Source organism: Pristiophorus japonicus, chromosome 13, assembly GCF_044704955.1.
Source record: "Pristiophorus japonicus isolate sPriJap1 chromosome 13, sPriJap1.hap1, whole genome shotgun sequence".
In the NCBI taxonomy this organism is placed as follows: Eukaryota; Metazoa; Chordata; class Chondrichthyes; family Pristiophoridae; genus Pristiophorus; species Pristiophorus japonicus.
The window spans coordinates 55,944,676-55,970,967 of NC_091989.1; the positions used below are offsets into that span (position 1 = coordinate 55,944,676).

At 43.5% G+C, this 26,292-nt stretch overlaps 1 protein-coding gene across 4 annotated transcripts in view; it reads left to right on the forward strand.

The window, feature by feature from the left end:
* LOC139278583 (copine-8) overlaps positions 1-26,292 on the forward strand; it is a 435,806-nt gene that overhangs the window by 248,390 nt on the left and 161,124 nt on the right. For all 4 annotated transcript variants that reach the window (XM_070897510.1, XM_070897511.1, XM_070897512.1 and 1 more), the window contains 2 exons: positions 2,245-2,286; positions 18,784-18,859. In XM_070897510.1, coding sequence (XP_070753611.1) covers positions 2,245-2,286; positions 18,784-18,859 — 118 coding nt within the window. The remainder of the gene's footprint in view (positions 1-2,244; positions 2,287-18,783; positions 18,860-26,292) is intronic.

Genomic DNA, 26,292 nt, shown 5'->3' on the forward strand with positions numbered 1-26,292 from the left:
ATCCACTGTTATCTTGCCCGATCCCGTCCACTGTTACCAACCCTAATTCCATCCAATGCTAATCTCCTTAATCCCAGCCACTGCTACCCTCCCTGATCTAGGAATGCTTTGTGACAACAAATAAAACACACAAAATGTGAAAGGAAAAAAAAAAGGACAGAATCAATATTGAAAGAACAGTATGTTGCAGTCTGCTACCTTAGAATGTTATATCTAGAGGATTAGATGAAATATAATATATATTAGCTGATTTTAATGTCCATTATCACAAGGGCTTGTAATTGTGTCTACTCACGCACATAATAGGCCTGTTTTACTGCACATTTAGTGTTCATACATCGACGTCCCAACAGCATGTGGTGCAGCACCAACTTCTAATTTTTGATATATATTAATAATCTGAACTTGGGTATACGGGGCATGATTTCAATGTTTGCAGACGACATGAAACTCGGAAATGTAGTAAATAGCGTGGAGGATAATAACAGACATCAGGAGGACATAGAAGTGTCAAATGATTCATTTTGGTCGGAAGAATGAGGAGAGGCAATATAAACCAAATGATACAATTTTAAAGCGGGTGCAGGAACAGAGAGAACTGGAGGTGTACATAAGCAAGTCTTTGAAGGTTGCAGGATAAGTTGTGAAGGCAACTTATCCTGCAATAGACAAATGGGAGCGAGTACCAAAGCAAGGAAGTTATGCTAAACCGTTATAAAACACTGGTTAGGCCCCAGCTGGAATATTGTGGCCAATTCTGAACACCACACTTTAGGAAGGATGTCGAGACGTTGGAGAGAGTACGGAGGAGATTGACTCGAATGGTACGAGGGATGAAAGATGTCAGTTACGTGGAGAGACTAGAGAAACTGGGGTTGTTCTCCTGAGAGCAGAGATGGTTAAGAGGAAATTTGATAGTGGTGTTCAAAATCTTGAAAGGTTTTGATAGAGTAAATAAAGAGAAACTGTTTCCAGTGGCAGAAGGGTCGGTAACCAGAGGACACCGATTTAAAGTAATTGGCAAAAGAATCAGAGGTGACATGAGAGATATAGGCAAAGAGTTGTTCTGATATGGAAAGTACTGCCTGAAAGGGTGATGGTAGGAGATTCAATAATAATTTTCAAAAGGGAATTGGATAAATACTTAAAAAGGAAAACATTACAGTGCTGTGGGGAAAGAGTGGGACTATTGGATAGCTCTTTCAAAGAGCCGGCACAGGCTCAATGGGCTGAATGGCCTCTTTCTGTGCTGTATCATTCTATGATTTTATGCCCAAAGACCTTTTGGAGGTAGTTTGACACCACTTTGCCTTTGCACTGGATACTGTCCAACTTAAGTGGTGTGAAGCGAACTTTAAAGTGTTTCCAGGCAGTTTCCAACATTTAAAGGTGTAGAAATAAATTTTTTTTAAATATTGGCAAAGAGCTGACTATCCCATTGGCTCTTCAATTACATTTAGAATTGAACTAGCATTTGGATATCGGTGAGCAGAGCTCTGCATTTGTGAACACTTGTGCAGAGAGATTCCCCTTGTCTGGAGACCAGTGCTCTACTATAACTTGTTCTCTCTGACCCTGTGCTTCTCTAAGCTGACAACAGTCTTAAACTAGTACTTGTAATATATCTGTGTCCTTCGTTGACACAAATATGTTAATACTAATCTCTGTTCTCCATAAGTAATTTTTAATGCTCACTTTGGAATAAAACCCTTATGTGCTCGAACTAGATGTGTCAGTGCAACAATTGCATGACTTAGCCAACAAGATATTTTTCTCATAGCGTTACGGACTATATTTAGAAATGTGATTATTCATTTCGCAAGCGACCATTAGCAATCATTAGTGATGGGCATGAGCTTTTCCACTAATTATTTGAAGTGATTGAAAAGCAGATGCACTGAGATTAAAAACAATGACAGCCACAGCATTCACATTGCCTTCCTGATTGATAATGATCTATTTTACAAATTTAGTAAGTCTATTATTTATTTTATTTTAGTATTAAACACAATATTATGTTGTACAGCATCCGCAGTATTTTGCTTTTATAATTAGGCTGGATCTTTTGAACGTATTCTTTATTTGACCTTATGTGGCTGTATTAAATGATTAATTTATAAATATCATGTGCAATAAATAGCACTTTTGCTAGATGACCACTATGTATATTTTTAGAAATGTAAATTTACTGGATTCAAAGGAGGTATAATATAAATATATATCTTGTTTAAATGTTATTGACAGAACTATCAAAGTGGAAGTGTATGACTGGGACAGAGATGGAAGGTAGGACTTTATTCATTAATTTGGAACAAAACGGTCAGAAAAAGCACAGTTCACAAAACTAAAACAAATCAACTTTGCTTTCTTTACCAGAAATGCTAAAACATCTAATGTATATTATCTGGTTCAATAACATGACAATGTCCCAATGTAGTATTTTAAAAAGTTACACATCCCAACTTAAAGGAATCTGAAATGAAGCGCTATTCCACAAACATATAAGAGCTGATTTACTGACTACCTGCTCCCGGCAAAGAGGTTTGCTCGTTGGGAACATATATTTGTGAAATCACAGGCACATTCTCATAATGTCCATCCATTTAAATTAATGGAGCAGGAGTGGAAACATTGCCCCCCAATCACAAAATTTCTTGCATTTTTTCTATGTTTATCTTTTTCTTTGTGTCCTTTACCATTTCCTGTGCTGACCTCTTTGCTAAATAACATGCAACAACTCGAGCATAAGCACTATTTGTACATTAATTTTTGGGGGTAATATGCTTATGTTATGGATTGCACTTCACCATATTAGCAGATGTATTACTAGTGCTACACCCCCACTTTTATCCTCAAAATCCTCCATTTTTTGGCATTAATAAAATTTGGTCTTGATACCGGCAGATTATATTGTAGCAGGTAGGTGAGCAATCACAGCTGGATCATGGCAGTGTCTTTCGAATGGAAGTGTGGGATAACTTTTCTTCTTGAGAGCAGACAAAACGTCTCACCTCTTATCCTGTGTAATTGGACCTGATATTTAGATATTATTTACCCTGTTGATTTACATTACAACGTTAATGCTTCTCTTAAAAGTCTTAAATGTTTGTTATAATAATGCTCAGGAATTTCTTAGTTATAATCTTAAAACTAACAAATCACTAGCTTCTGGACATAAGTCTGAGGTACGTCATCTTCCATGTTAAATTTAAAAACTTGGTGTGAGAAATAGTTCATAGATTTAGCACCGTAAAATCTTAAACACTTTACAGCTGGAAAGCTTTTAACTATTTTAAAGGTTGAAAAATTATTATTTATATAAGAACAGAAGAATTAAGAGCAGGAGTAGACTGTATGGCCCCTCGAGCCTCTCCTCCATTCAATAAAAGCATGTCGCACCTTCGACCACATCTTTCTTTCCTGCCTGATCCCCATATCCCTTGATCCCCAGAGAGTCCAAAAATCTACCTATCCCAGCCATGAATATACTCAACGACTCAGCATCTATAGCCCTTTGGGGTAGAGAATTCTAAAAATTCCCAATCCACTGAGTGAAAAAATTCCTCCTCCTCTCAGTCTTAACTGGTCGACCCCTTATCCTGAGACTGTGCCCCTGAGTTCTAGACTCTCCAGCCAGGGGAAACAACCTCTCAACATCTACCCTGACAATCCCTGTAAATATTGCAATGCAATATTCACTAGGCTGTTCCTCTTCCTGTTGCCATAAGTCTCTCTGGTCTCATTGTGTGTGCCGCATATAGTTGGATGGTACTGAAGAAGGTGGAGTAACTTCTCCAAAATATTAGGATTGCCTCCATTTCATATTCACAGAGTGCTTGATGGTGGGCCGCAGTATTTGTTTGTGGAAGGTAACAGTGGTTAGAGTGTTTTTATCTGAAATCACCTCCAAGGCTTTTGCTTTTCACCCTGGGAATGGTGCTCCATGCAAGATCAGCTCTTGCTGCAAAGTATTCTTGATTGAGTAAAACCCACTTCAATATCACGTAAATGCTTTGTGTGCAGCTTTTGCAGGTTCTGTCATGTTGTAAACTACTTTCTGAAGCAAACAATGTTACAGAATGAAAAATTAAGCCAATGATTTGTTAACATCATATTAACATATATTTTCCCAAACTTGCATGCATGCACTGCACTGGCGACCTTTTGCACAGGTAAGGCATACACTATGCATGCGCAACCAAGCCAGCTAGTTCCCATGGCAACTGGCCCTTCATGCGTGCGCCTATACCCTGTGCCACAGACTAGGACACAAACTGGTAATTAGCCTGCCATTTCTGGGTAGTTTTCGCAATGACACGTTTAAAAGAAAAAGTCAGCCTAACATCAGTGGTGGGGAAACTTCAAAAGACAAAAATCCGATTGTCACTTGGAAGAACATGGGTTAATAATTGACAGACAACACAGATTTGGTACAGGCAAATTGTTTCTGGCGAACTTGATTGAGTTTTTTGATTAAATAACGGAGAGGATTGATGAAGATAGTGCAGTTGATGCTGTGTATATGGACTTTCAAAAGGCGTTTGATAATGTGCCACATAATAGACTTGTTATCAAATTTGAAGCACATGGGAACAAAGGGGCAATGGCAGCATGGATATGAAATCAGCAGAGAGACAGAAAGCAGAGAGTAGCGGTGAATGGTTGGTTTTCAGACTGGAGGGATTTATATAGTGGTGTCCCACAGAAATCAGTATTAGGACCACTGCTCTTTTTGATATATATTCATGACATGGACTTGGGTATACGGTGCTTAATTTCAAAGTTTGCAAATGACAGAAAGTTTGGAAATATCGTAAACACTGAGGTGGATGGACTTCAGGAGGACAGAGACTGGTGAAATGGGCAGATACATGGCAGATGAAATTTAATGCAGAGAAGTGCGAGGGGATGAATTTTGGAAGGAAGAATGTGTAGAGGCAATATAAACAAAATGGTACAATTTTAAGGGGCGTGCAGGAACAGAGAAACATGGGGTTCACATACACAAGTCTTTGAAGATGGCAGGACAAGTTGATAAGGCTGATAAAAAATCATAGAGGATCCTTAGCCTATGGTAAACCTTTATAAATCACTGGTTAGATCTCAGCTGGAGTATTGTGTCCAATTATGGGCATCACATTTTAGAAATGATGCCAAGGCCTTGGCGAGGGTGCAGAGGAGATTATCAGAATGGTATCAGCGAATTTAGTTATGTGGAGAGACTAGAGAAACTGGGATTGTTCTCCTTAGAGCATATATGTTTAAGGAGAGATTTAATAGAGGTTTTGGAAATTATGGAGGGATTTGATAGAGTAGATAGGGATAAACTGTTTCTACTGGCAGGAGGGTTGGTAACCAGAGGACACAGATTTAACATAATTGGCAAGTAAGCCAGGGGAGAGATGAGGAGAATTTTTTAAATTTTAAATATTGGTTGGGGTCTGATGAGGAGGTTGGGTGGGCAGGGGGAGGCATTCCTGCTCTACTTAGCCCACATGCAGTGCTGTGGAGGCACTTCCCATTCCCCAAAGTTGACCTCGCCTAGCTTCAGCTGCCGGGATTTCCGAGGCCTGGGAAACCCGGCTGTCCACAGGTTAACTCATAGGTTGCGAGCCCCATAAACATATTTAAATTGCCAACCCGCCTCCTGGGAGTAGGTTGGCTACGCAACCCCTGTCCCAGCTCTGTACAACCCGGAAGGAGGCGGGTTGCTGTCGGAGTCCAAAACTTAAAAATGTTCATCCCCGACCTGCTTCCAACCCATCCATTTTTGTGCGCTAAAATTCCCCACTCTGATTCTAACTGCACTGGACGATACCTGACCATCAAAGGGTGAAACTGTCAGCCATTCAAATCCAAGACACAGCTGTACCTTCTGCAGTGGAATTCCAGGAGAGGCAGGGGCTGCCTTTGGTGCACGGACTGACCAAGCCTCAATGGTGCTAAATATGGGTGCAGGACAGGAATAATGCCAGCACTGGAGAAGGGATAAATCAACTCCATATTATCAAGAGCTGAGAATTTCCGCGAGCCTGTTTGGATTGGCAGATGTGTGGCCGAGTGGGATTTCAGTCCGCCACTTTGGCCTCAACATGACCCTGTCCCAAATTGCAGGGACGGTGTCATTAGTGTAATCAGAGTGGGTGACCCACCTGACTGCTCTTGGGGCAGGGGACCAGAAAGGAACAAGATAAAATGTTTTATTATTCTCCACAAGGAACCTTTAACCATTATTTTGAAGTTAATGGCTTGTATTTTTAGGGGGTCTATGACCGCAAGTTCCGGGTATCCACGTGCGCTGCGCTTGCGCAAAAACCTGGAACTTGCGATCTCTCAAATTTCAGCTTAACAGATCATCCACATGTGGACATTCGCTGGCTGGCTGTTTGCCCAACTACTGCCCAGCGAATGCCCACTAAACTTAGGGCCTTCTTTTACCAGTGAAAATCAATACTAAAATAAATTTTAAAAAATCATTTAAACATTCAAAAATCTTTAAAATTAGTTCGGGTTATTTTTGGCCACTTTAAAAATGTTGACATTTATTTTTCAGAAAATTAAATTTTTGTTTTAAATGTTTAATTAAATTGTATTTTAATTAATTTTAAACATGTAATTTATTTTTTTATTTAGGTTGTGTGAAAGTGTGTTTTTTATGTCATTCCTATTATGTTTATGGGGATTCTGTATGTAAATGGAATCTCCATAAGTAGAATGGGAATCGCCCTTTCTGATTGGTTGAGCCAGCCTGGGGCTGCTTGTGAACCGTCTGCGCCCCTGGGATACGTGGGCCTTTACGCAGGCGTACACCTGCAGGCCCAGGCCCACAAGAGACCAAAGATACAGAGGCACCAGATAGGTGCGTACTTTTCTAGCGGATTGGAGCCATTCCTCCCAGTTACGGAATAACTGTCTGGTCAGCTGTACGGAGGAGCTGCTGAATTTCCTGCCCCACCTACCCCCTCATACAGCAAGTTGTCTGTCAGCAGCTCACCAGTAATTAGGTCTAAGCAATGAATGGTCTCCGGCGAAGTTCACCCAGTAGGTGGTGCACCTGTCTTGCCCAGCTGATGAATGGAGTCACTCGAGAAACGACTGGCAACAAGCAGGGCTTGTGCAGGGCACTGCAGCATTAAAGTTGCATGGGGGTCCAATGTATATTGTAGGACCCCCATTTACATAAATGAGTGAGGGTCCCACTTATTTTGGGGGCCTATTTCCCAAGCCGGTCCAAATTCATGAAAAAATCACCAGGAATGGGGTGGTAAGTGCCGGAGCAAGATTTTGGTTTTGTGATCTCCCTGTTCCCACTGAAAACTACACAGCTACTGAGACTAGAATAGGCTCCAAGGTATGTGAAACCACGTAGATGGCATGAAAACAATGACATCATCATCATCATAGGCAGTCCCTCGGAATCGAGGAAGACTTGTTTCCACTCTTAAAAATGAGTCTTTAGGTGGCTGAACAGTCCAATACGAGAACCACAGTCCCTGTCACAGGTGGGACAGATAGTCGTTGAGGGAAAGGGTGGGTGGGACAGGTTTTCCGCACGCTGTCCGCTGTCTGCGCTTGATTTCTGCATGCTCTCGGTGATGAGACTCGAGGTGCTCAGCGCCCTTCCAGATGCGCTTCCTCCACTTAGGGCGGTCTTTGGCCACGGACTCCCAGGTGTCAGTGGGGATGTTGCACTTTATCAGAGAGGCTTTGAGGGTGTCCTTGTAACATTTCCTCTGCCCACCTTTGGTTCGTTTGCCGTGAAGGAGTTCCGAGTAGAGCGCTTGCTTTGGGAGTCTCGTGTCTGGCATATAGATTTCTATAGATATGTAAAGAGAAAAAGGTTAGTAAAGACAAATGTAGGTCCCCTGCAGTCAGAATCAGGGGAAGTCATAACGGGGAACAAAGAAATGGCAGACCAATTGAACAAGTACTTTGGTTCAGTATTCACTAAGGAGGACACAAACAACCTTCCGGATATAAAAGGGGTCAGAGGGTCTAGTAAGAAGGAGGAACTGAGGGAAATCCTTATTAGTCGGGAAATTGTGTTGGGGAAATTGATGGGATTGAAGGCCAATAAATCCCCAGGGCCTGATGGACTGCATCCCAGAGTATTAAGAAGGTGGCCTTGGAAATAGCGGATGCATTGACAGTCATTTTCCAACATTCCATCGACTCTGGATCAGTTCCTATCGAGTGGAGGGTAGCCAATGTAACCCCACTTTTTAAAAAAGGAGGGAGAGAGAAAACAGGGAATTATAAACCGGTCAGCCTGACATCAGTAGTGGGTAAAATGATGGAATCAATTATTAAGGATGTCATAGCAGCGCATTTGGAAAGAGGTGACATGATAGGTCGAAGTCAACATGGATTTGTGAAAGGGAAATCATGCTTGACAAATCTTCTGGAATTTTTTGAGGATGTTTCCAGTAGAGTGGACAAGGGAGAACCAGTTGATGTGGTATATTTGGACTTTCAGAAGGCTTTCAACAAGGTCCCACACAAGAGATTAATGTGCAAAGTTAAAGCACATGGGATTGGGGGTAGTGTGCTGACATGGATTGAGAACTGGTTGGCAGACAGGAAGCAAAGAGTAGGAGTAAATGGGTACTTTTCAGAATGGCAGGCAGTGACTAGTGGGGTACAGCAAGGTTCTGTGCTGGGGCCCCAGCTGTTTACTTGGAAATTAATGATTTAGACGAGGAGATTAAATGTAGTATCTCCAAATTTGTGGATGACACTAAGTTGGGTGGCAGTGTGAGCTGCGAGGAGGATGCTATGAGGCTGCAGAGTGACTTGGATAGGTTAGGTGAGTGGGCAAATGCATGGCAGATGAAGTATAATGTGGATAAATGTGAGGTTATCCACTTTGGTGGTAAAAACAGAGAGACAGACTATTATCTGAATGGTGACAGATTAAGAAAAGGGGAGGTGCAACGAGACCTGGGTGTCATGGTACACCAGTCATTGAAGGTTGGCATGCAGGTACAGCAGGCGGTTAAGAAAGTAAATGGCATGTTGGCCTTCATAGCGAGGGGATTTGATTACAGGGGCAGGGAGGTGTTGCTCCAGTTGTACAGGGCCTTGGTGAGGCCACACCTGGAGTATTGTGTACAGTTTTGGTCTCCTAACTTGAGGAAGGACATTCTTGCTATGGAGGGAGTGCAGCGAAGGTTCACCAGACTGATTCCCGGGATGGCGGGACTGACATATTAAGAAAGACTGGATCAACTGGGCTTGTATTCACTGGAGTTCAGAAGAATGAGAGGGGATCTCATAGAAACGTTTAAAATTCTGACGGGTTTAGACAGGTTAGATGCAGGTAGAATGTTCCCAATGTTGGGGAAGTCCAGAACCAGGGGTCACAGTCTAAGGATAAGGGGTAAGCCATTTCGGACAGAGATGAGGAGAAACTTCTTCACCCAGAGAGTGGTGAACCTGTGGAATTCTCTACCACAGAAAGTTGTTGAGGCCAATTCACTAAATATATTCAAAAAGGAGTTAGATGTAGTCCTTACTACTAGGGGGATCAAGGGGTATGGCGAGAAAGCAGGAATGGGGTACTGAAGTTGCATGTTCAGCCATGAACTCATTGAATGGTGGTGCAGGCTTGAAGGGCCGAATGGCCTACTCCTGCACCTATTTTCTATGTTTCACTGGGCCCAAGTTTCCACAGGATAAAAAACGGGCGCCCCTCCGAGCTGGGCGCCCGTTTTTCGCGCCTAAAACGGCGCCAAAAAATAAACGCGATATTCTCGAGCGCTCTGCAGCTCCTTGTCTGTTTGGCGTGGCGCCCAGGGGGGCGGAGCCTACACTCGCGCCGATTTTGTAAGTGGGAGGGGGTGGGTACTATTTAAATTAGTTTTTTTCCTGCCGGCAACGCTGCGCGTGCGCATTGGAGCGTTCGCGCATGCTCAGTGTGAAAAAAAACATTGGCACTCGGCCATTTTTGTAGTTCTTTGTAGCTGTTTAATTTTGGAACATTTTTTAATAAAACCACATTGCCATCAGCACATCAGCACTGAGGCTTCCCTTCTCACTGTCTCCTTCCCCTCCCTCCCCTCTGCGGCATCAAGCCGCTGTCTCCTTCCCCTCCCTCCCCTGCGCGGCAACAAGCCGCTGTCTCCTTCCCCTCCCTCCCTTCCCTCCACGGCAACAAGCCGCTGTCTCCTTCCCCTCCCTCCCCTGCGCGGCAACAAGCCGCTGTCTCCTTCCCCTCCCTCCCCTGCGCAGCAACAAGCCGCTGTCTCCTTCCCCTCCCTCCCCTGCGCGGCAACAAGTCGCTGTCTCCTTCTCCTCCCTCCCCTCCCTCCACGGCAACAAGCCGCTGTCTACTTCCCCTCCCTCCCCTGCGCGGCAACAAACGGCGGTTTCCTTCGAACAATGGCTGAAGCACTTTCACACAGGTAGGAAGATGGTTTATTTAATCTTTTCTTTGCTTATAAATGTTTATTCAGGTTGGATTTATTTGTATAATATTTGTAGAAGTATAAATAAGGATTGATTGTAGAATTTAATGAGTTCCCTTCCCCCCCCCCACCTCGTTCTGGACGCCTAATTTGTAACCTGCGCCTGATATTTTAATGTGTAGAACAGGTTTTTTCAGTTCTACAAAAATCTTCACTTGCTCCATTCTACTTTAGTTTGGAGTACGTTTTCACTGTGGAAACTTTGAAATCAGGCGTCAGTGGCCGGACACGCCCCCTTTTGAAGAAAAAATTCTGTTCTAAAGTAGAACTGTTCTACCTCACTAGAACTGCAGAAAAAAAAATGTGGAGAATTGCGATTTCTAAGATAGTCCGTTCTCCACCAGTTGCTCCTAAAAATCAGGCGCAAATCATGTGGAAACTTGGGCCCACTGTTTCTATGCGGACAATGTGGCCTGCCCAGCAGAGCTGATCAAGTGTGGTCAGCGCTTCAATGCTGGGGATGTTGGCCTGGTCGAGGACGCTAATGTTGGTGCGTCTGTCCTCCCAGGGGATTTGTAGGATCTTGCGGAGACATCGTTGGTGGTATTTCTCCAGCGACTTGACTTGACAATGACTACGGGACTTGGCACTGTGTCGGTGTGTTTCTCTCCCCGTGTCGTGACCAACAATGTCATTGAAGAAGCTGCCTCACTAGCCACATACAGAGACACAGGTGCTCTTTTCAGCATCATTTACAATGGACATCCCAAAACCTGATGCTGTGAGATACTGAACTCCCAATGTGCTGCGTTCCAGAGTGGCAGTTCTTGTGATTCAGTTCACGATGAGGAATGGAAACATTAATTGGAGGCCAGCTGCTTTTACATGGGAATGGAGGGATAGCTGGAAGCTTTTTTCCAGAGTCACATTGGTGGATGTTTGAGATCAAATCAACCATCGTTTCTCAGTCAAGGATAGTATTTGGTGATGGGACATCTAAGAAGGAAGAGGGGGAAAAATAACAAACAGTCACATTAGCATAAAGAAATATCCATAAATTATTTAAACAATATGAATACAAATGTTTCACTAGAATTTTGAAAAAGTAATCAATTGTGAGACTTATAACAGAAATTGAATTTTGTCTGCTGTTCCTCTTGTTTTTTATTCATTTAAATATCATTTTAAACCACTTAACTCAATGTTAGAACTATTCAATAGAGCTTACACAGTCATTATAAATCATCATGTTTGCTCGGAGGTGAGATATCTGCTTCAATACCATAGCACCTCTTTGAAGAAGAAAAAATATTTTGACTTGTGGGTATCTTGATTACAAAGTTGTTAAGAAATAATGCACCACAAGAACACTTCCTCCAAAACCAGCATGTCAGGCTGTGGGAAGGAGGTTGCATGCTTTTCAATTCATGAAAATCAATTCAGCTAAATTTGCCTGAAGTGTGAATGGAATGGGCACAAACGTCAATTGTAGGTTCAGCTGCATCAAATGCTCCAACTCAAACAATGTAAATTTACTGTCTTCAGCGACAGTCTGTGCGATTATCTTAATACCTTTGTGTTTATAGGTTGTAAATATTGTTTATATTGTTTTGCTAATTACCTTTATCTAACAGATTTGCTTTTAAAGCAAGTGTCTGTTCTTCAAAGAAGTTATGGCCCCGAATTTAATCCCCTGCCCCCTCCCCCTGGCCAGGCAGAGGGGGACGGTTAAAATGAGCTGAACGACTTACCCCCTCTGATTGGGCAGTCTCCCCGCCGTGTCCCAATGTTAACCTGCTCCTATCAGTACCTTTCGGGCAGCACCCCTGTCTCAAGCAGCCGAGGTCCTTCTTCAAATATACATATCGGGAACCAAGGTGCTATTTTAGTCAAAGGCCTGAGCCTGGAAGCAGTGATGGCCTCGCTGTCAGGCCAAACGTGCCAGGAGGGAGATTGTGAGCCAGAAGCGCTAAAGGTAAGTTTTTAATTATGATTTTAGATTTCCTTGTGGGCCGGGAGGAGGACTCCTTCGGGCCCCACAAGAAAGCGTTGGACCTCTGTTACCCTGGGCAACGGGCAACCACGCTCTTGTCCTCTCTTCCCCCCACCTCCCCCCCCCGCGCCCCTGAGGATTACTTTGACGTAATTCTAATAAAGAGTTTATTCTCTTTTGTTGAAGGATGAGATTACATATTTCTTTGATTACTTCATCTCAAAATCTGCAAGATCAATTCAAAGGAACTTCCCTGACTGGTTTGTTTGATTAGCTTTTTGTAAACTATTCCCGACATCTATGACTAGAAATTGCGCCGTGCCCCGTTTGGGGCATGAAATTTTGTGGTGGGGAAAAATAGAACCGGGCACTACGCAAGTGAAGCCAACGTGAACTTCTGGTTTAGTGCTCCAGGAAGGAAATGGAGCGCTAAATCAAGTGCTGCCACTTCCCTTGGAGTGTTAAAGCCGGCAAGAGGGGCGGTAGTGGTGCAGCGCTGCCTAATGTTGAGTGCAGCACTGATGGGATCGGAGTCTCCTTCACTCCCTTAAAGGGAACAGTCATTGCTGCAGGCTCTGCATTACAAGGATTTCCCTCGTCGCCAACAGCAGCCGCGATCCGCCACAATCAGCCCCAGCACTCTAACAGGAGGGCAGATCAATCACAGCAGAACAAAATGGGGAAAATAATCACCTAAGGGCTGAAAATACAATTTTTATTTACCCGAGCGGCATCACCTTTAATTCCCGCTTCCCAAGCATCCTGCCTCCCGAGCAATGCCTCCTGCAGCTGCCAGTGTTGACGCCCAGCGAGGCTGCAGGGGGCGGATCCGAAGTTTGCATCTGGGATGCTACCGGGGCACTGCGCAGCCGGATGATGTCACGATCTCTGGCGTGCAGGGGATCGTTGCTTTCGGGTTTACCTGTGCCACAAATCTCCACGGCAAGTTTGCGGGCGTCGGTACTCTTGCCGTACCCGGTCGCAGAGCCGGTAGCGCCCGTTATTGCCCACTGAAGGCGCTAAGGGGAGGTGCAAAGGATGTCTATTTCTACCCCCTAGTATCATATACCATTTTTCAATGTCTGCCCAATACTGCTTGCTTCAGTAATTGTACCCGTTACATACTTTAGTCCATTCTAAATGTGTCTTGCATGACTGATATTATCCATCTTCTGAATATTCCCATCTATGTACAAGTGAATGGAAACATAACTCCCCTCAAGTGAAAGAGGAGGCAGAAGAAGAAAATAGTGTCAAATTGCCTTAGGTCATGCTGTTAGATAATAGCTCCACATTACATGGAAGCCCTTAATGTGAGAGGGAGCAAGGCTCATGTACTGTTTGTGGGGACCCCTGACCCTGGATTGGAATTTATCCTTTGGATTGTGCACAGATCATATTTGGTACATTTCATGGGAGTCCTCATGGCTGTATCCCAAAGGTTTAAGCAGACACATGCCATTTATCACCATCTCCTCCTCTTCCTACTTCTCCCACTTGGTGGAGTCCTGTTCCCAGTCACCTTCACAATAGAGGGAAACATTCAGAAGATGGCTATCAGTCATGCAGGACATTTTATAATGGATACACTATGAAACAGGTTTATTTAACATAAAATAGATTGAATGCATGGAGGTGCAGCGTCATTAAATTTAGCCAAACCATGGTATATTTTGTTAGTTGCAGACAGTTTTTCCTCATGTTGTCTGCAAGTGCAGCATGTCTGGGAACCTAAGAAGATAGACAAGCTCTGTTGATGACTTTACCAACAAGGGCTTAATCAGGTTATGATGTGCTACCCCTCGACAGGAAATGTATTTTTTGACAGAAGTATATAGCAGTTGCTGAAATCTTTGGAATAAAAAAATCATAGACATGCAACGACAGGGATTGTTACTTGCTCAATGGACAGACTGCAGCAAAGCATGACACAGCTGCAATCTTTCATGGGATGTCCTGCGGTCCTGTGCATTACACTTCAGAGCTCCCTTCACTTACACTGGGGATCCTTTTATGGTTCAGGTTATGCAACAATTGCCCTTCCACCTTGGGAGCCAGGCAGAGGACCACCTTGCAAACATTAAGGGGAGCCTTAAGATGGAGAGGTGAGAGGAGCTGCCCTTGGCATCAAGGGAGCATTCGACCAAGTATGGCACCAAGGAGCCTTCAGAAGATTGAAGTCAATGGAGGTCAAACAAAAATCCCTCCAGTAATTCAAGTCATATCTGACACAAAGGAAGACGGTTGCAGTTGTCTAAGGTCAGCCATCACACCACTATAACAGTACTGCAGGAGTTCCTCGGAAAATAACCTCAGTTGCTTTTCTCCATCATAAGATTAGGGGTGGAGCTGCTTGCCACCATTCCGTAGAATTCAACTTAATTGACAGCTCTTCGGTTGATGATTCAGCCCATATCAAGAAGAAGAGCAGGAATGTTGTGGGAGCATCTCATCACCTCCAAGCCACACATCCTGACTTTTCCATTGATTGCTGATCCTTCACATTCACTGGATCAATATCTGGCATTCCTTGCCTAACACCATTATGGGATACCATGACCACAAGGACCCCTGCAGTTTAAGGAGAAGGCCCACAACTACTACCTCAGAGGAACTAGGGTTGGGTGATAAATGTGGCCGTGCCACCTTCTCCCGCATACACACAGGTCCTGGTGACTATCAGAGGGAATTACCCTCTTCAAGCATCTGTAGGATGATCAGATTGGGCCACCAAAGGATTTCATGGAAACCTTAGTACAGCATGTCATATGGTTTCCATGGTCTACTCCCTCGACACTTCTTCACATCAAGGATATTGTATCATTCAGCAGCAGTCATGCTTGTCATTCCCAACAGCAACTTTTTATGCAATCGTATCAGTGGACCAATGCAGCCGGATGTCACCCTGCATAGCCTTCCTTTCCCATCCAGTAAACATTGACCATCTTTGGCCCTGGACCTCACAAGGTAGTCACAGAAATATAATGTATGAAAGGACAGTTCCCAGCAACAGTGTTGCCTGCAGTTGATAGTAGTGACTGATAGTTCCTGACAGAATAGCAGGCCCATGTGGGTTCGGACAAGTAGACATGAGAACTCTTTACCTGATATATGAATTAATTGGAGCTAAGTTCAATAAGGCTATCCCAGAACACTTCCAGACTTACTATTGGTCATATAATGCTGTGGTGGTTTACTATGTTAACAAACGGGTGAAGGATGATTCATTCCCACTGCCAAAACGCTATTCTACTGGTATGTTGTTATCTGGGTCATAAGATTACTCCCTTGGTTCAACATTTAAGCAGGGTCGATAATATAGCAGCAGGCGTGTTTAGTCACCGTACAGTTCAACCTGTGAGTGGAAAATTTACCCAGAGTTTAGTTCAAGACATTTTCAGGAGTTGTGGGCATCTGGAGATAGATATGTTCGCTTCAGCTCAAGGACAGAAGCCGTTTTAGTCTGGAGGCTAGATAGTCTCGGATCCTGGAAATGAAGGTTTTTGTGTGCATTCCCTCTGTTTCCCCAGAGGTAGTTCCAAAGATGCACTCAGGGAGGAGAAAGTCGTGCTGGCAAATCATCATTAACTCTGAAACAATGATTGTTAGATACCGAGAGCAGAGGCCGGATCCTCTCTCTCGCAGGATAGATCTCCTTACATAATGGTGCGAGGTGGGAGGGAGGAGAGAGTAAATTATTGCATTCGAGCCTGCAGACATTCTGGATAATGACCTGATTATTTAATAGCATGCCATTATCGTAGATCAGCCATATTTGATATAGGCATTCTGACAGGACAGTCCTTGGATTCTTGCATCATTTTAAACCCGAGGCTTTTTGCCAGGTCCACTTGGCTCAAGAAATTGTTCTGTTGTTTTATCCTCTGTTAAAAGTCAAAACTGGAACGTTGGGCCAGAATTTGCTGGCAAAATAACATTGAGTTAAAGGTGCACATCGTTAATTAGTGTGTATAAAATTCAGCAATATGTGGCGAGGAAAAGACACGCCATTAATTGCTGGATGATTTGCGCTCTCTGCCATTAGTCTTGTGAAAACGGGATCCTGCCGACACTCTCCCATGGGTTTCAAGAAATTGCTGGATTGCACCGTGAATACAAATTAAACTAGCCACAGAAAGTTAGGTCTGGTATATCATGACATAAGGACCCCGTTATTGATCAGTTTTATGTTACTGCAATGCCACTCAACCTCGGAGGCCCAGAAAGGGAACCAATTGAAACTGTGGGATCTCATTTCTGCAGGTAGTGAATTGTTGCCAGAAGTTTAAAAACATTTTAATTTAAATTTTACTTTTTTTCTTACTGTTCCTCTCTGTCTCTTTTTTTTCTCTTACTCTCAATTCAATCTGTCTTTCTCTCCCTCTCTTTATTTCTCTTTCTATTTCTAACTTGACTTTAACTCGCCCTATTTTCTTCTCCATTGTTAGCTTTGTTTCTATTTCTATCCTTAAATTTAATTGGCCAAGCAGATAGACTATTGTACCCATCATTCATTAAGGTCCCACATGCTTCGTTGACTTAATTTGCACTTCCTGCAATTTGCAGTGCAAATTTTTTTCGAGCTGATGCATGAGGAAAGAAATCCCAAAACTAATGGGACATGCCGTGAGATCTCCTGCTCCAGAAAATTCTGGCCCATTTCCACTACGTAATTACTTTCAGAGCTCTAATGTTCTGCGGAATTAATCATCACCTTTTCCTGTATGTGCAGAAACCAAAATGATCAATTGACTTTGGCAATTTACATTCTAATTTCGGTGTTTTAAATGGTGTTTTATATGGTCAAGTTACAAAACGCATTGGTTGGGATGATGGCGAACTGCCAGTGTTCGCCGTCATCCCTCCTTTGAAACTGACCGTAACTTCGGGTGGAAATCCTGAAGTTGCGGTCTGACATTCACAACTCCGACACAGGCTGCACTGATGGCCCCCTCCCACCACCCCTCTCACCCCCAGAGCCGGCAATTAGTATAATCACCCAAATCAGGGAAATTGACATAAACTTTGGCTCTTCCGCAGCAAGCACGCTGTTACATTCTCCACTAAAAGTTAGACCCAAAGGGATTCGGTATAACTGGGGTTTTAACAGTCTGCTAAACAAAAGATAAGGGCCTGAAAAACTAATTTTAATTTTGTGCAGTTGAAATTTGTCCATTTTAATAACATTTTTAAGAAACTTGTCCATCCTTATTTCAGGTTTGTCTTTTCCCCATGTGAGAGCCCCAATCTTTGTTTTGCTCACTCTAATAGTTTTTAAAAAGTTAGAATTTTAAGAGATTACTCACTTCCTGGTTCGCTGTCTGTGAGAATTCTGCATTTTGATTGGCTGCTTAGAGAGCCTGTTGACTTCATAGCAGTTCACACAAGGGGATCCCCATTATACTCTGTTGATTTGAATTGAATATCGGAAAACCCAAAGTTCTTGACACAGGTATCGTGAGACCCTAGTGCGAAGCTTACTTCGGGGCCAGCAGCAAACACCTTCGCTTCACCGCTGACTGCAAATTCCGGGGCCACTGTTTCTCAAATTCAGGATGGATTGCGAGTGAAAATTCTGTTTATTTAGTTCTTCACAACAATAATTGCACTTTGCCTGCAATCAAATAAAAACAGCAGATTGATTTTGCATATTGTAACCAAAGAATTTGCACACAGAGCACCACAAATGATATAATAAAGTATGTGAAATTCTCCAAAGTGGATCCCTGTTTGTTTGCTCAATGATTCCCATCTGCTGCCACACAGCTTGAAATCCCCACTGATTGTCATATTGACAAATTAAAGCACTTGAATTTACAAATGATCTTTTTAACCTCACACGTTCTAGCTATTCCCATTACCTCATCACTACAAACCAGTATATTTTGTAATTTGATAATACAGAATTATCTATTTTTGTTTTGCATTGATTGTTGCTCTGAATGTAATATTCTGACATTGTTAGGTAGTTACGTGAAGGATCTTGTTAGAATCATTATCAATTATGCCATCTAGAGTCTACAAGAATGCATCTACCGTGCATTTGGTACCTGTTTAGAATGCACTATTTGTTGCTATTTAATTATATGTTTGACAAAATCAAATGACTTGAGAACAATCGCAATATTGCCATCTTTTATCAAGGTCCACTGGTGCTTTTGTAATACAAGTGCCTTACATCATGTAGTTTGGCAATTATCCATACAAAGAAATGAGCCATTGAGTTTTTTCATTCTCTCGGCTGAAGCATTTCTTGTCCCTAATTCTTGGCCAGCAGTAAATTATGCAGTACGGTTAGCAGTGCTTGTCTGTGTTTATTGTTTGTATGCCTGTTTATGCTATGTGACTAAAAGTTTGACATCACATTGTGTTTTTGATGTACAGCCATGATTTTATTGGGGAATTCACCACAAATTACAGAGAACTTTCCAGAGGACAGTCACAATTCAATGTATATGAGGTAAGTTCTTGCTTTTTGTTTTCTGATTAAAATAATTGGATTAGACAATTATTGTGCTGGTTCCAACTATATGTGCCTTTTTTTTTGTTGTTGGTTAATGTTGAATAATTATGTTGATCATTAATATTACAAATAACAAGAACTTTTTGGTACAGGAAGAAGTCAGTTCACCCATTAAACACATTCATTTTTGATCAACCTACATTGTAGCCTTCGTACCATAACCTTCAATTCCTTATTTCTCTAGCAAGGCATGATTAAAATTGCATGTTCAGCCATTTATGCTGTGTACTTCAATAACTTCTGGTAACTTATTTCATACATCTATTACCTTTTTGGATCAAAAGATTTCACCCAACTTACCTTCTTATTACTATCTTCCTCAATTTTCCTTTCTGTTCTCAGAATTTGAACCCTTTTCCACATTTGCTTCGACCAGCTTCATCAATTCCCTTCATAGTCGTGATGCTTCAGTTAAATCCCCCTGTAATTTCCTCTTCCCTCCCTCAAAAATGCCCAATTTCCTTAACCTTTCCTCAGAACTTATATTCACCATACTTGGAATTATCTTTATTCGCCATCTCTATGCCCTCTCAAGGATAATAATATCCTTCTTATTCCCATTTGTTCTTGTGATAATCTTCAGTCTGTGCTCTTTGTAACTGATTCACCAACCAATGGAAATAACCTTTCACAATTTACCCTCTCAAAATCTTTCATAATTTTGAAAACCTTATCATCCTTCCTTAAGCTTCTCTATTCCAGTGGAAAAAAGCCCCAACTTGAGACAGTCTTGCCCGAGGCTGGTGTTGCCCAATCCATCTGATTTACATTGAGCAAACTCCACACCACTGGCGTGAGAAACTCGATACAATTTATTTGAAAATCTCAGTTTACAACTTTATTTTCCCGGGCCTTCACTGGTAACTGGTGAAGTTTAGGTAGATTCATCAGGATAAATTCCTTGGTCAGGCCTCACTTGGAATACTGTGTCCAGTTTTGGCCTCCTGACATGGTGGGTGATATTGAGGCTTTGGAAAGGATGCAGAGGAGGGCCATCAGACTAATTCCCAGTCTGAAGCATCTTAGTTATCAAGATAGGCTAAAAGAGTTGAGACTCTACACTTTAGAGAGGTGAAAACTTAGAGGTGATCTGATTGAGGTTGATAAGATAATGAAGGAAATAGATTGTGTTCCTGTTGACCAAGGGGGACAATTTAAGTTGTATAAGGCCAGATTTAGTTTAGATGTCAGGAGGTGGTTCTTTACCCAGAGACCGGTAGACCTGAAGAACAAGCTGCCTCCTGCGGCGGATGCTGATTCACTAGATTCCTTGCTGCGAGAGCTGGACCTGTTTCTGGTTCGGGTGAAGATTACCTCTTGCAGAAGGTAGGCACTGCAGGAAATTCAGGGCCAAAGTGATCTTCTGGACTAGTTTTGACCATCTTGCTAGGTCTGAGAGAAATTTCCCAGATTTCTTTTCCCAAAATTGGACAGTTTTCTTTCTTGTCTGTTTTTTTTGCCTCTCTCAGGAGATCACTTGTTTTCAGGTGGAGTGGAGAGTATATATTGTGGTACACAAGTTATCACAATTGTGTGGGACAGGTTCGATAGACTAAGTGTCTTTACCTGTCCATCATTGTTTGTATGTTCATCCGGTATGGGCTGAATGAGGCACTCAGGTCATTGTTGGCTAGAAAAGATGTTGACTGCTGTAAGTGGTACTTGTTTTGGTGTTGGAATGTTGCTGCCTTCAGAAGCACCAATCAAAATGAGGGTTGTTTCCCTTTGCTCTACATCTGGGCAGTCAGTGTTCTCCCCATATAGGGCAGAGGAAAACAATGATGAGAAGCATTACAGTGGATGTGGTGTATTTGGACTTTCAAAAGGCTTTTGACAAGGTCCCACACAAGAGATTGGTGTGCAAAATTAAAGCACATGGTATTGGGGTAATGTACTGACGTGGATAGAGAACTGGTTGGCAGACAAGAAGCAGAGAGTCGGGATAAACGGGTCCTTTTCAGAATGGCAGGCAGTGACTAGTGGGGTGCCACAGGGCTCAGTGCTGGGACACCAGCTATTTACAATATACATTAATGATTTAGATGAAGAGATTGAGTGTAATATCTCCAAGTTTGGAGATGACACTAAGCTGGGTGGCGGTGTGAGCTGTGAGGAGGATGCTAAGAGGCTACAGGGTGACTTGGACAAGTTAGGTGAGTGGGCAAATGCATGGCAGATGCAGTATAATGTGGATAAATGTGAGGTTATCCACTTTGGGAGCAAAAACACGAAGGCAGAATATTATCTATCGAACCTGTCCCACACAATTGTGATAACTTGTGTACCACAATATATACTCTCCACTCCACCTGAAAACAAGTGATCTCCTGAGAGAGGCAAAAACACGAAGGCAGAATGGCGGCAGATTAGGAAAAGGGGAGGTGCAACGAGACCCGAGACCTGGGTGTCATGGTACATCAGTCATTGAAAGTTGGCATGCAGGTACAGCAGGCGGTGAAGAAGACAAGTGGTATGTTGGCCTTCATACCTAGGGGATTTGAGTATAGGAGCAGGGAGGTCTTACTGTAGTTGTATAGGGCCTTGGTGAGGCCCTACCTGGAATATTGTGTTCAGTTTTGGTCTCCTAATCTGAGGAAGGACGTTCTTGCTATTGAGGGAGTGCAGCGAAGGTTCACCAGACTGATTCCCGGGATGGCAGGACTGACATATGAGGAGAGACTGGATCGACTGGGCCTGTATTCACTGGAATTTAGAAGGATGAGAGGGATCTCATAGAAACAAATAAAATTCTGACGGGACTGGACAGGTTAGATTCAGGAAGAATGTTCCCAATGTTGGGGAAGTCCAGAAGCAGAGGACACAGTCTTAGGATAAGGGGTAAGCCATTTAGGACTGAGATGAGGAGAAACTTCTTCACTCAGAGAGTTGTTAACCTATGGAATTCCCTGCCGCAGAGAGTCGTTGATGCCAGTTCATTCATTGGATATATTCAAGAGGGAGTTAGATATGGCCCTTATGGCTAAAGGGATCAGGAGGTATGGAGAGAAAGCAGGAAAGGGGTACTGAGGTGAATGATCAGCCATGATCTTATTGAATGGTGGTGCAGGCTTGAAGGGCCGAATGGCCTACTCCTGCACATATTTTCTATGTTTCTATGGCCCCAAGTTTCGCCATGATTTTCTCCTGATTTTTAGGAGCAACTCGTGTAGAACAGAGTATCTTAGAAATCGGAATTCTCGCCATTTAGTTTGCTCCAGTTCTAGTCAGTTAGAACAGTTTCACTTTGGAACAGAATTTTTTTTTCAAAAGGGGGCGTGTCCAGCCACTTACGCCTGTTTTCAAAGTTTCGTCAGTGAAAACTTACTCCAACCTAACTTAGAATGGAGTAAATGAAGATTTTTGTACGCTCGAAAAAACCTTGTCTACACTTTAGAAAATCAGGCGTAGGTTACAAATCAGGCGTAGGGAATGGGGTTTAAAGGGAAGTTTACAAACATTAAACACTTCAGTTTTACAAATAAAGAGCCATCATCAATAATAAATGATAAAAACATCAATAAATCAACCAATAAATCAATCAAAAAAAATTAATAAGAAATAATTTTTTTTTAAAAATCAATAAATAAAACATTTTCTACTTACCTACTGCAGCACCGGGAGCCCTCCAACAGCGTGCTGGGATGCCCCCCCCAGTGTGTCTCTGTCAGTGTCTCTATCTCTCTGTCTGTCTGTCTGTGTCTCTCATTCTCTGTCTGTCAGTGTCTGTGTTTCTGACAGTGAGGGGAGGGGAAGGAGGGGGGTAGAGGGAGAGAGGGGGAGCAGAGGGAGGGATGGGGGAGAAGGGGAAGGGGGGGAGAAGGGGGAGGAGGAGAAGGGGGAGTGGGGGGGGGGAAAGGAGATGGGGGGGGAAAAGGAGATGGCGGTGGGGGGGGAAAGGAGAAGGGGGAGGGAGGCTGGGCTGAACGGGCCGGGCCCGGCCGGGCCCGAGACTTCAGGCAGGGCCCAAGACTTCGGGCAGGGCCCGTCCCCAGCACCAGATTTACAGGTAGGTGGCGTTGGGTCGGGTCAGGATCGCGGGTCGGGTCGGGGGGAGGGAGGGAGAGAGAGAGAGGGAGGTCAGGTCAGGTCGGGAGGAGGGAGGTCAGGTCGGGTCCAGTCCGGGGGGGTGGGGGGAAGCGGGAGTCGGGTCGGTGTTGGGTTCGGGGTCGGGTCCGGTCCAGGGGCGGGGGGGGAGGGGGGAAGCGGGAGTCGGGTCAGTGTCGGGTCCGGTCCGGTCCGGAGGCGGGGGGCGGGAAGCGGGAGTCGAGTCGGGTCGGGAGGAAGCAGGAGCTGGCCGTGGGAGGAGCCTTATTCACACAGCCCCAGTGAGGCCATTCGGCCAGGGCTAGGGGCTGCGTGCTTCGGCCCCTCCCACACAGTTTTGGGCGCCTGGAGCTACTGCACATGCGCGCCCACTGTAGCGCGCATGTGCAGAGGTCCGGCACTGTTTTCAGCGCAGGGACCTGGCTCCGCCCCCTACAGCTCATGCTGCGCTGCGCCGAGCTGCAAACGACCTGCAGGGAGCTGGAGAATCTGGAAGTTTTTTTTTGGCGCACTTTTGTGGCACGAAAAACGGGCGTCCAGGTCGGGACTGCGCCGTTCTAGGCGCGGCTCGAAACTTGGGCCCTATGTTTCTATCAGATCTTCACCACCATTGCACTGTCTGAGATAGGATTTCCAACTCTGGTTTCATCACATGCTTTATTTATCTGTAGCACTGCTGCCCTTGTCTGCGCTGTCATTGTCTGCACCACTGTAAAGACAAGTGGCAAGTTATTTTTAAAGCTCTGGCAAAGTGTAAATTAAAACCCTCCTTTTTTGACGTGCACTGAGCTCTCGTGTTAAAAACTAATTTTTGAGTTAAGAGCCATGTTTTGGGAGTTATTTTGAGGTAGTTGCTTAGTGGCTGGCTAATCTTACGTTGATAGCAGTGAAGAAATCAACTGGGAGGGTTGGTACACACAGTAATCCATAGAGTGTCACACGAGTCAGCCTGAAGGGTAGGTGAGCTATGTACTTCCAGACAATGCCAGTTAAATAGGTTTTTGCATATTTCATGAGATAAAAGTACTGTTATTCCCTCAGCTTTTACACCAAGGTCATTAAATAGCTACCCAAGCAGAAGTTCTGTGCAATGAGTCTGCACTTGTGGTGTAATCTTTTTTATAATATACTGTTTGTAGGATGTAGCTAATCCTTTACCAGGGAATGCAACAGATTCAGCACCGATTGCCACGTACTTCCAGAGATTTTATAAAAACTGCCTTTGTCCAATCTAATAAGTAAGTGGAGACTATACTAAACGTAGAAACTGAGCATTTTTACATATAATTTTGCAGTCAGTAGCAGAGCAAATGAATGACCCTGAAATTACGATGCCCCGGGTCCATACGAAGTTTCTACGGACCTGGGAAGGCATTGGAAAAGCCGAGTTTCAGCGTGCAATGCGCATGCGCTGAAAACCGGATTTTCTGATCTGTCGAGTTTCTGGTTTGACAGATCATTCTGGTTTGACGGAGCGAGGACACTTGCAAGGCAAGATTTCCGATATTTGCGAATATCTTGCCCAGCTAATGTCCTTTAAAATCTTACGCCTGAAAAAAGCAGGCGTATAGCCTCCTTTTACAGGCCAAGTGTTTAAAAATACACAAAACATCTAAAAATAATGTTATAAAAACACTTTTTTTTTTAAAACCCTCCCCACTACGGTAAGTTTATTTTAAGGCTTAATTAAAAAAACTTTTTAAAAAGTCGGGAAAATATTTTTTTTTACAAGAACTTTAATTTAAATGAATGTTAAATATGTAGTTTATTTTCTATTTTTAATTGTGTTTTGGGTGTTTGGGGTTGCGGGGAGTTCCGGACATACGGAACTCCTATTACTATGAATGAGAATCTGTACTTCACCTGATTGGCTGCTGTCCCCAGAGCCTGGCCTGCGCACGTCCCCACGTGCACGTGCTGCGACGTGCAGTCACGGAAGGCCTCAGGCTCGGAAGTTCCAACGGGCGCAGCAGCAACAGGTAAGTGCACATCTTTTTTTTCTTTTTCTGTCGTTTGCCCGCGGGAAGAGCTCGACCAGAATTTCAGGGCCAATAGATTTTTGCAGCAATAACTGAGCATTTGGATTCATCTTTCAGTGGCAAAATAGAAAAGGAACTATTTTTAAAGAAAGAACTTGCGTTTATATCGTCAATTGTCACATTCTCAGGAAATACAAAGCACTTCACAGCCATTGAATTACTTTTGAAGTGGAGTCACTGTTCTGTAGGAAAACACGCAGCAATTACTGAAGATCTCCCCCCACCTCAACAACAACTAGGCATAGATCTTAAAATCTGCTCTTAAGTACCTTGGTGCATCATCAGTTATTACCTTGGATAACCTTAGCAAAACCTTTGATAGAATCTGGTACAGTGTATTTCTTAAACAAGTTGCTTCCCACCAAAATATTGTTCATGGCTAGCTAATTTACTTTCAATTGCTGAACCTGATTGGTAGCTCATTTTCATCTTATTCAAGAAATCCCCAAAGCTCTGCCTTCTATCTTTCTACATATCAATGTCCTCCTCTGCTCATGATCAAATAGCATACATTATTTTGTTGATGATTCCACTCTACATTCATTAGCTTTTTAATGGGGGGCCATTCAAGTGGGGGGAGTAAAAAGAAACGATGTAGTGGTAGGGGACAGTATAGTTAGGGGGATAAATATTGTTCTCTGCAGCCGAGAGTGTGAGTCCCGAAGGCTGTGTTGCCTGCCCGGTGCCAGGGTTAAGGACATCTCTAGTCTGGAGAGGAACTTGGATTGGCAGGGGGAAGATCCTGTTGTTGTGGTCCACATAGGTACTAAAGACATAGGTGGAACAAAGAAAGAAGTTCTGCTGAGGGAGTTTGAGCAGCTAGGGACTAAATAAAAAAGCAGAACCACAAGGGATTACTACCTGAGCCATGAGAAAATTTGCATCGGGTAAATAGGATCAGAGAAATTAACTCGTGGCTCAAAGACTGGTGTGGGAGGAATGGGTTTCAATTCATGGGGCACTGGCACCAGTATTGGGATAAGAGGGAGCTGTTCCATCAGGACGGACTTCACTTGAACCAGGCTGGGACCAATGTCCTGGCAAATCAAATAACTAGGGCTGTAGATAGGGCTTTAAACTAAATTGTGGAGGGGGGGATGGCGGGGTGGGGGATCCGGTGAGCGGAAATTAAAAAAGTCGAAGAGAAATGAGAAGGCAAAAGTGCAGGGTTGCGATAGGGGTAATGATAACCAGAGTGTGCCAAGTAGGGACAGAGCATATACACACAAGACAAAATTAAAAGCTCTATATCCGAAAGCACGAAGCATTGGTAACAAGATAGATGAG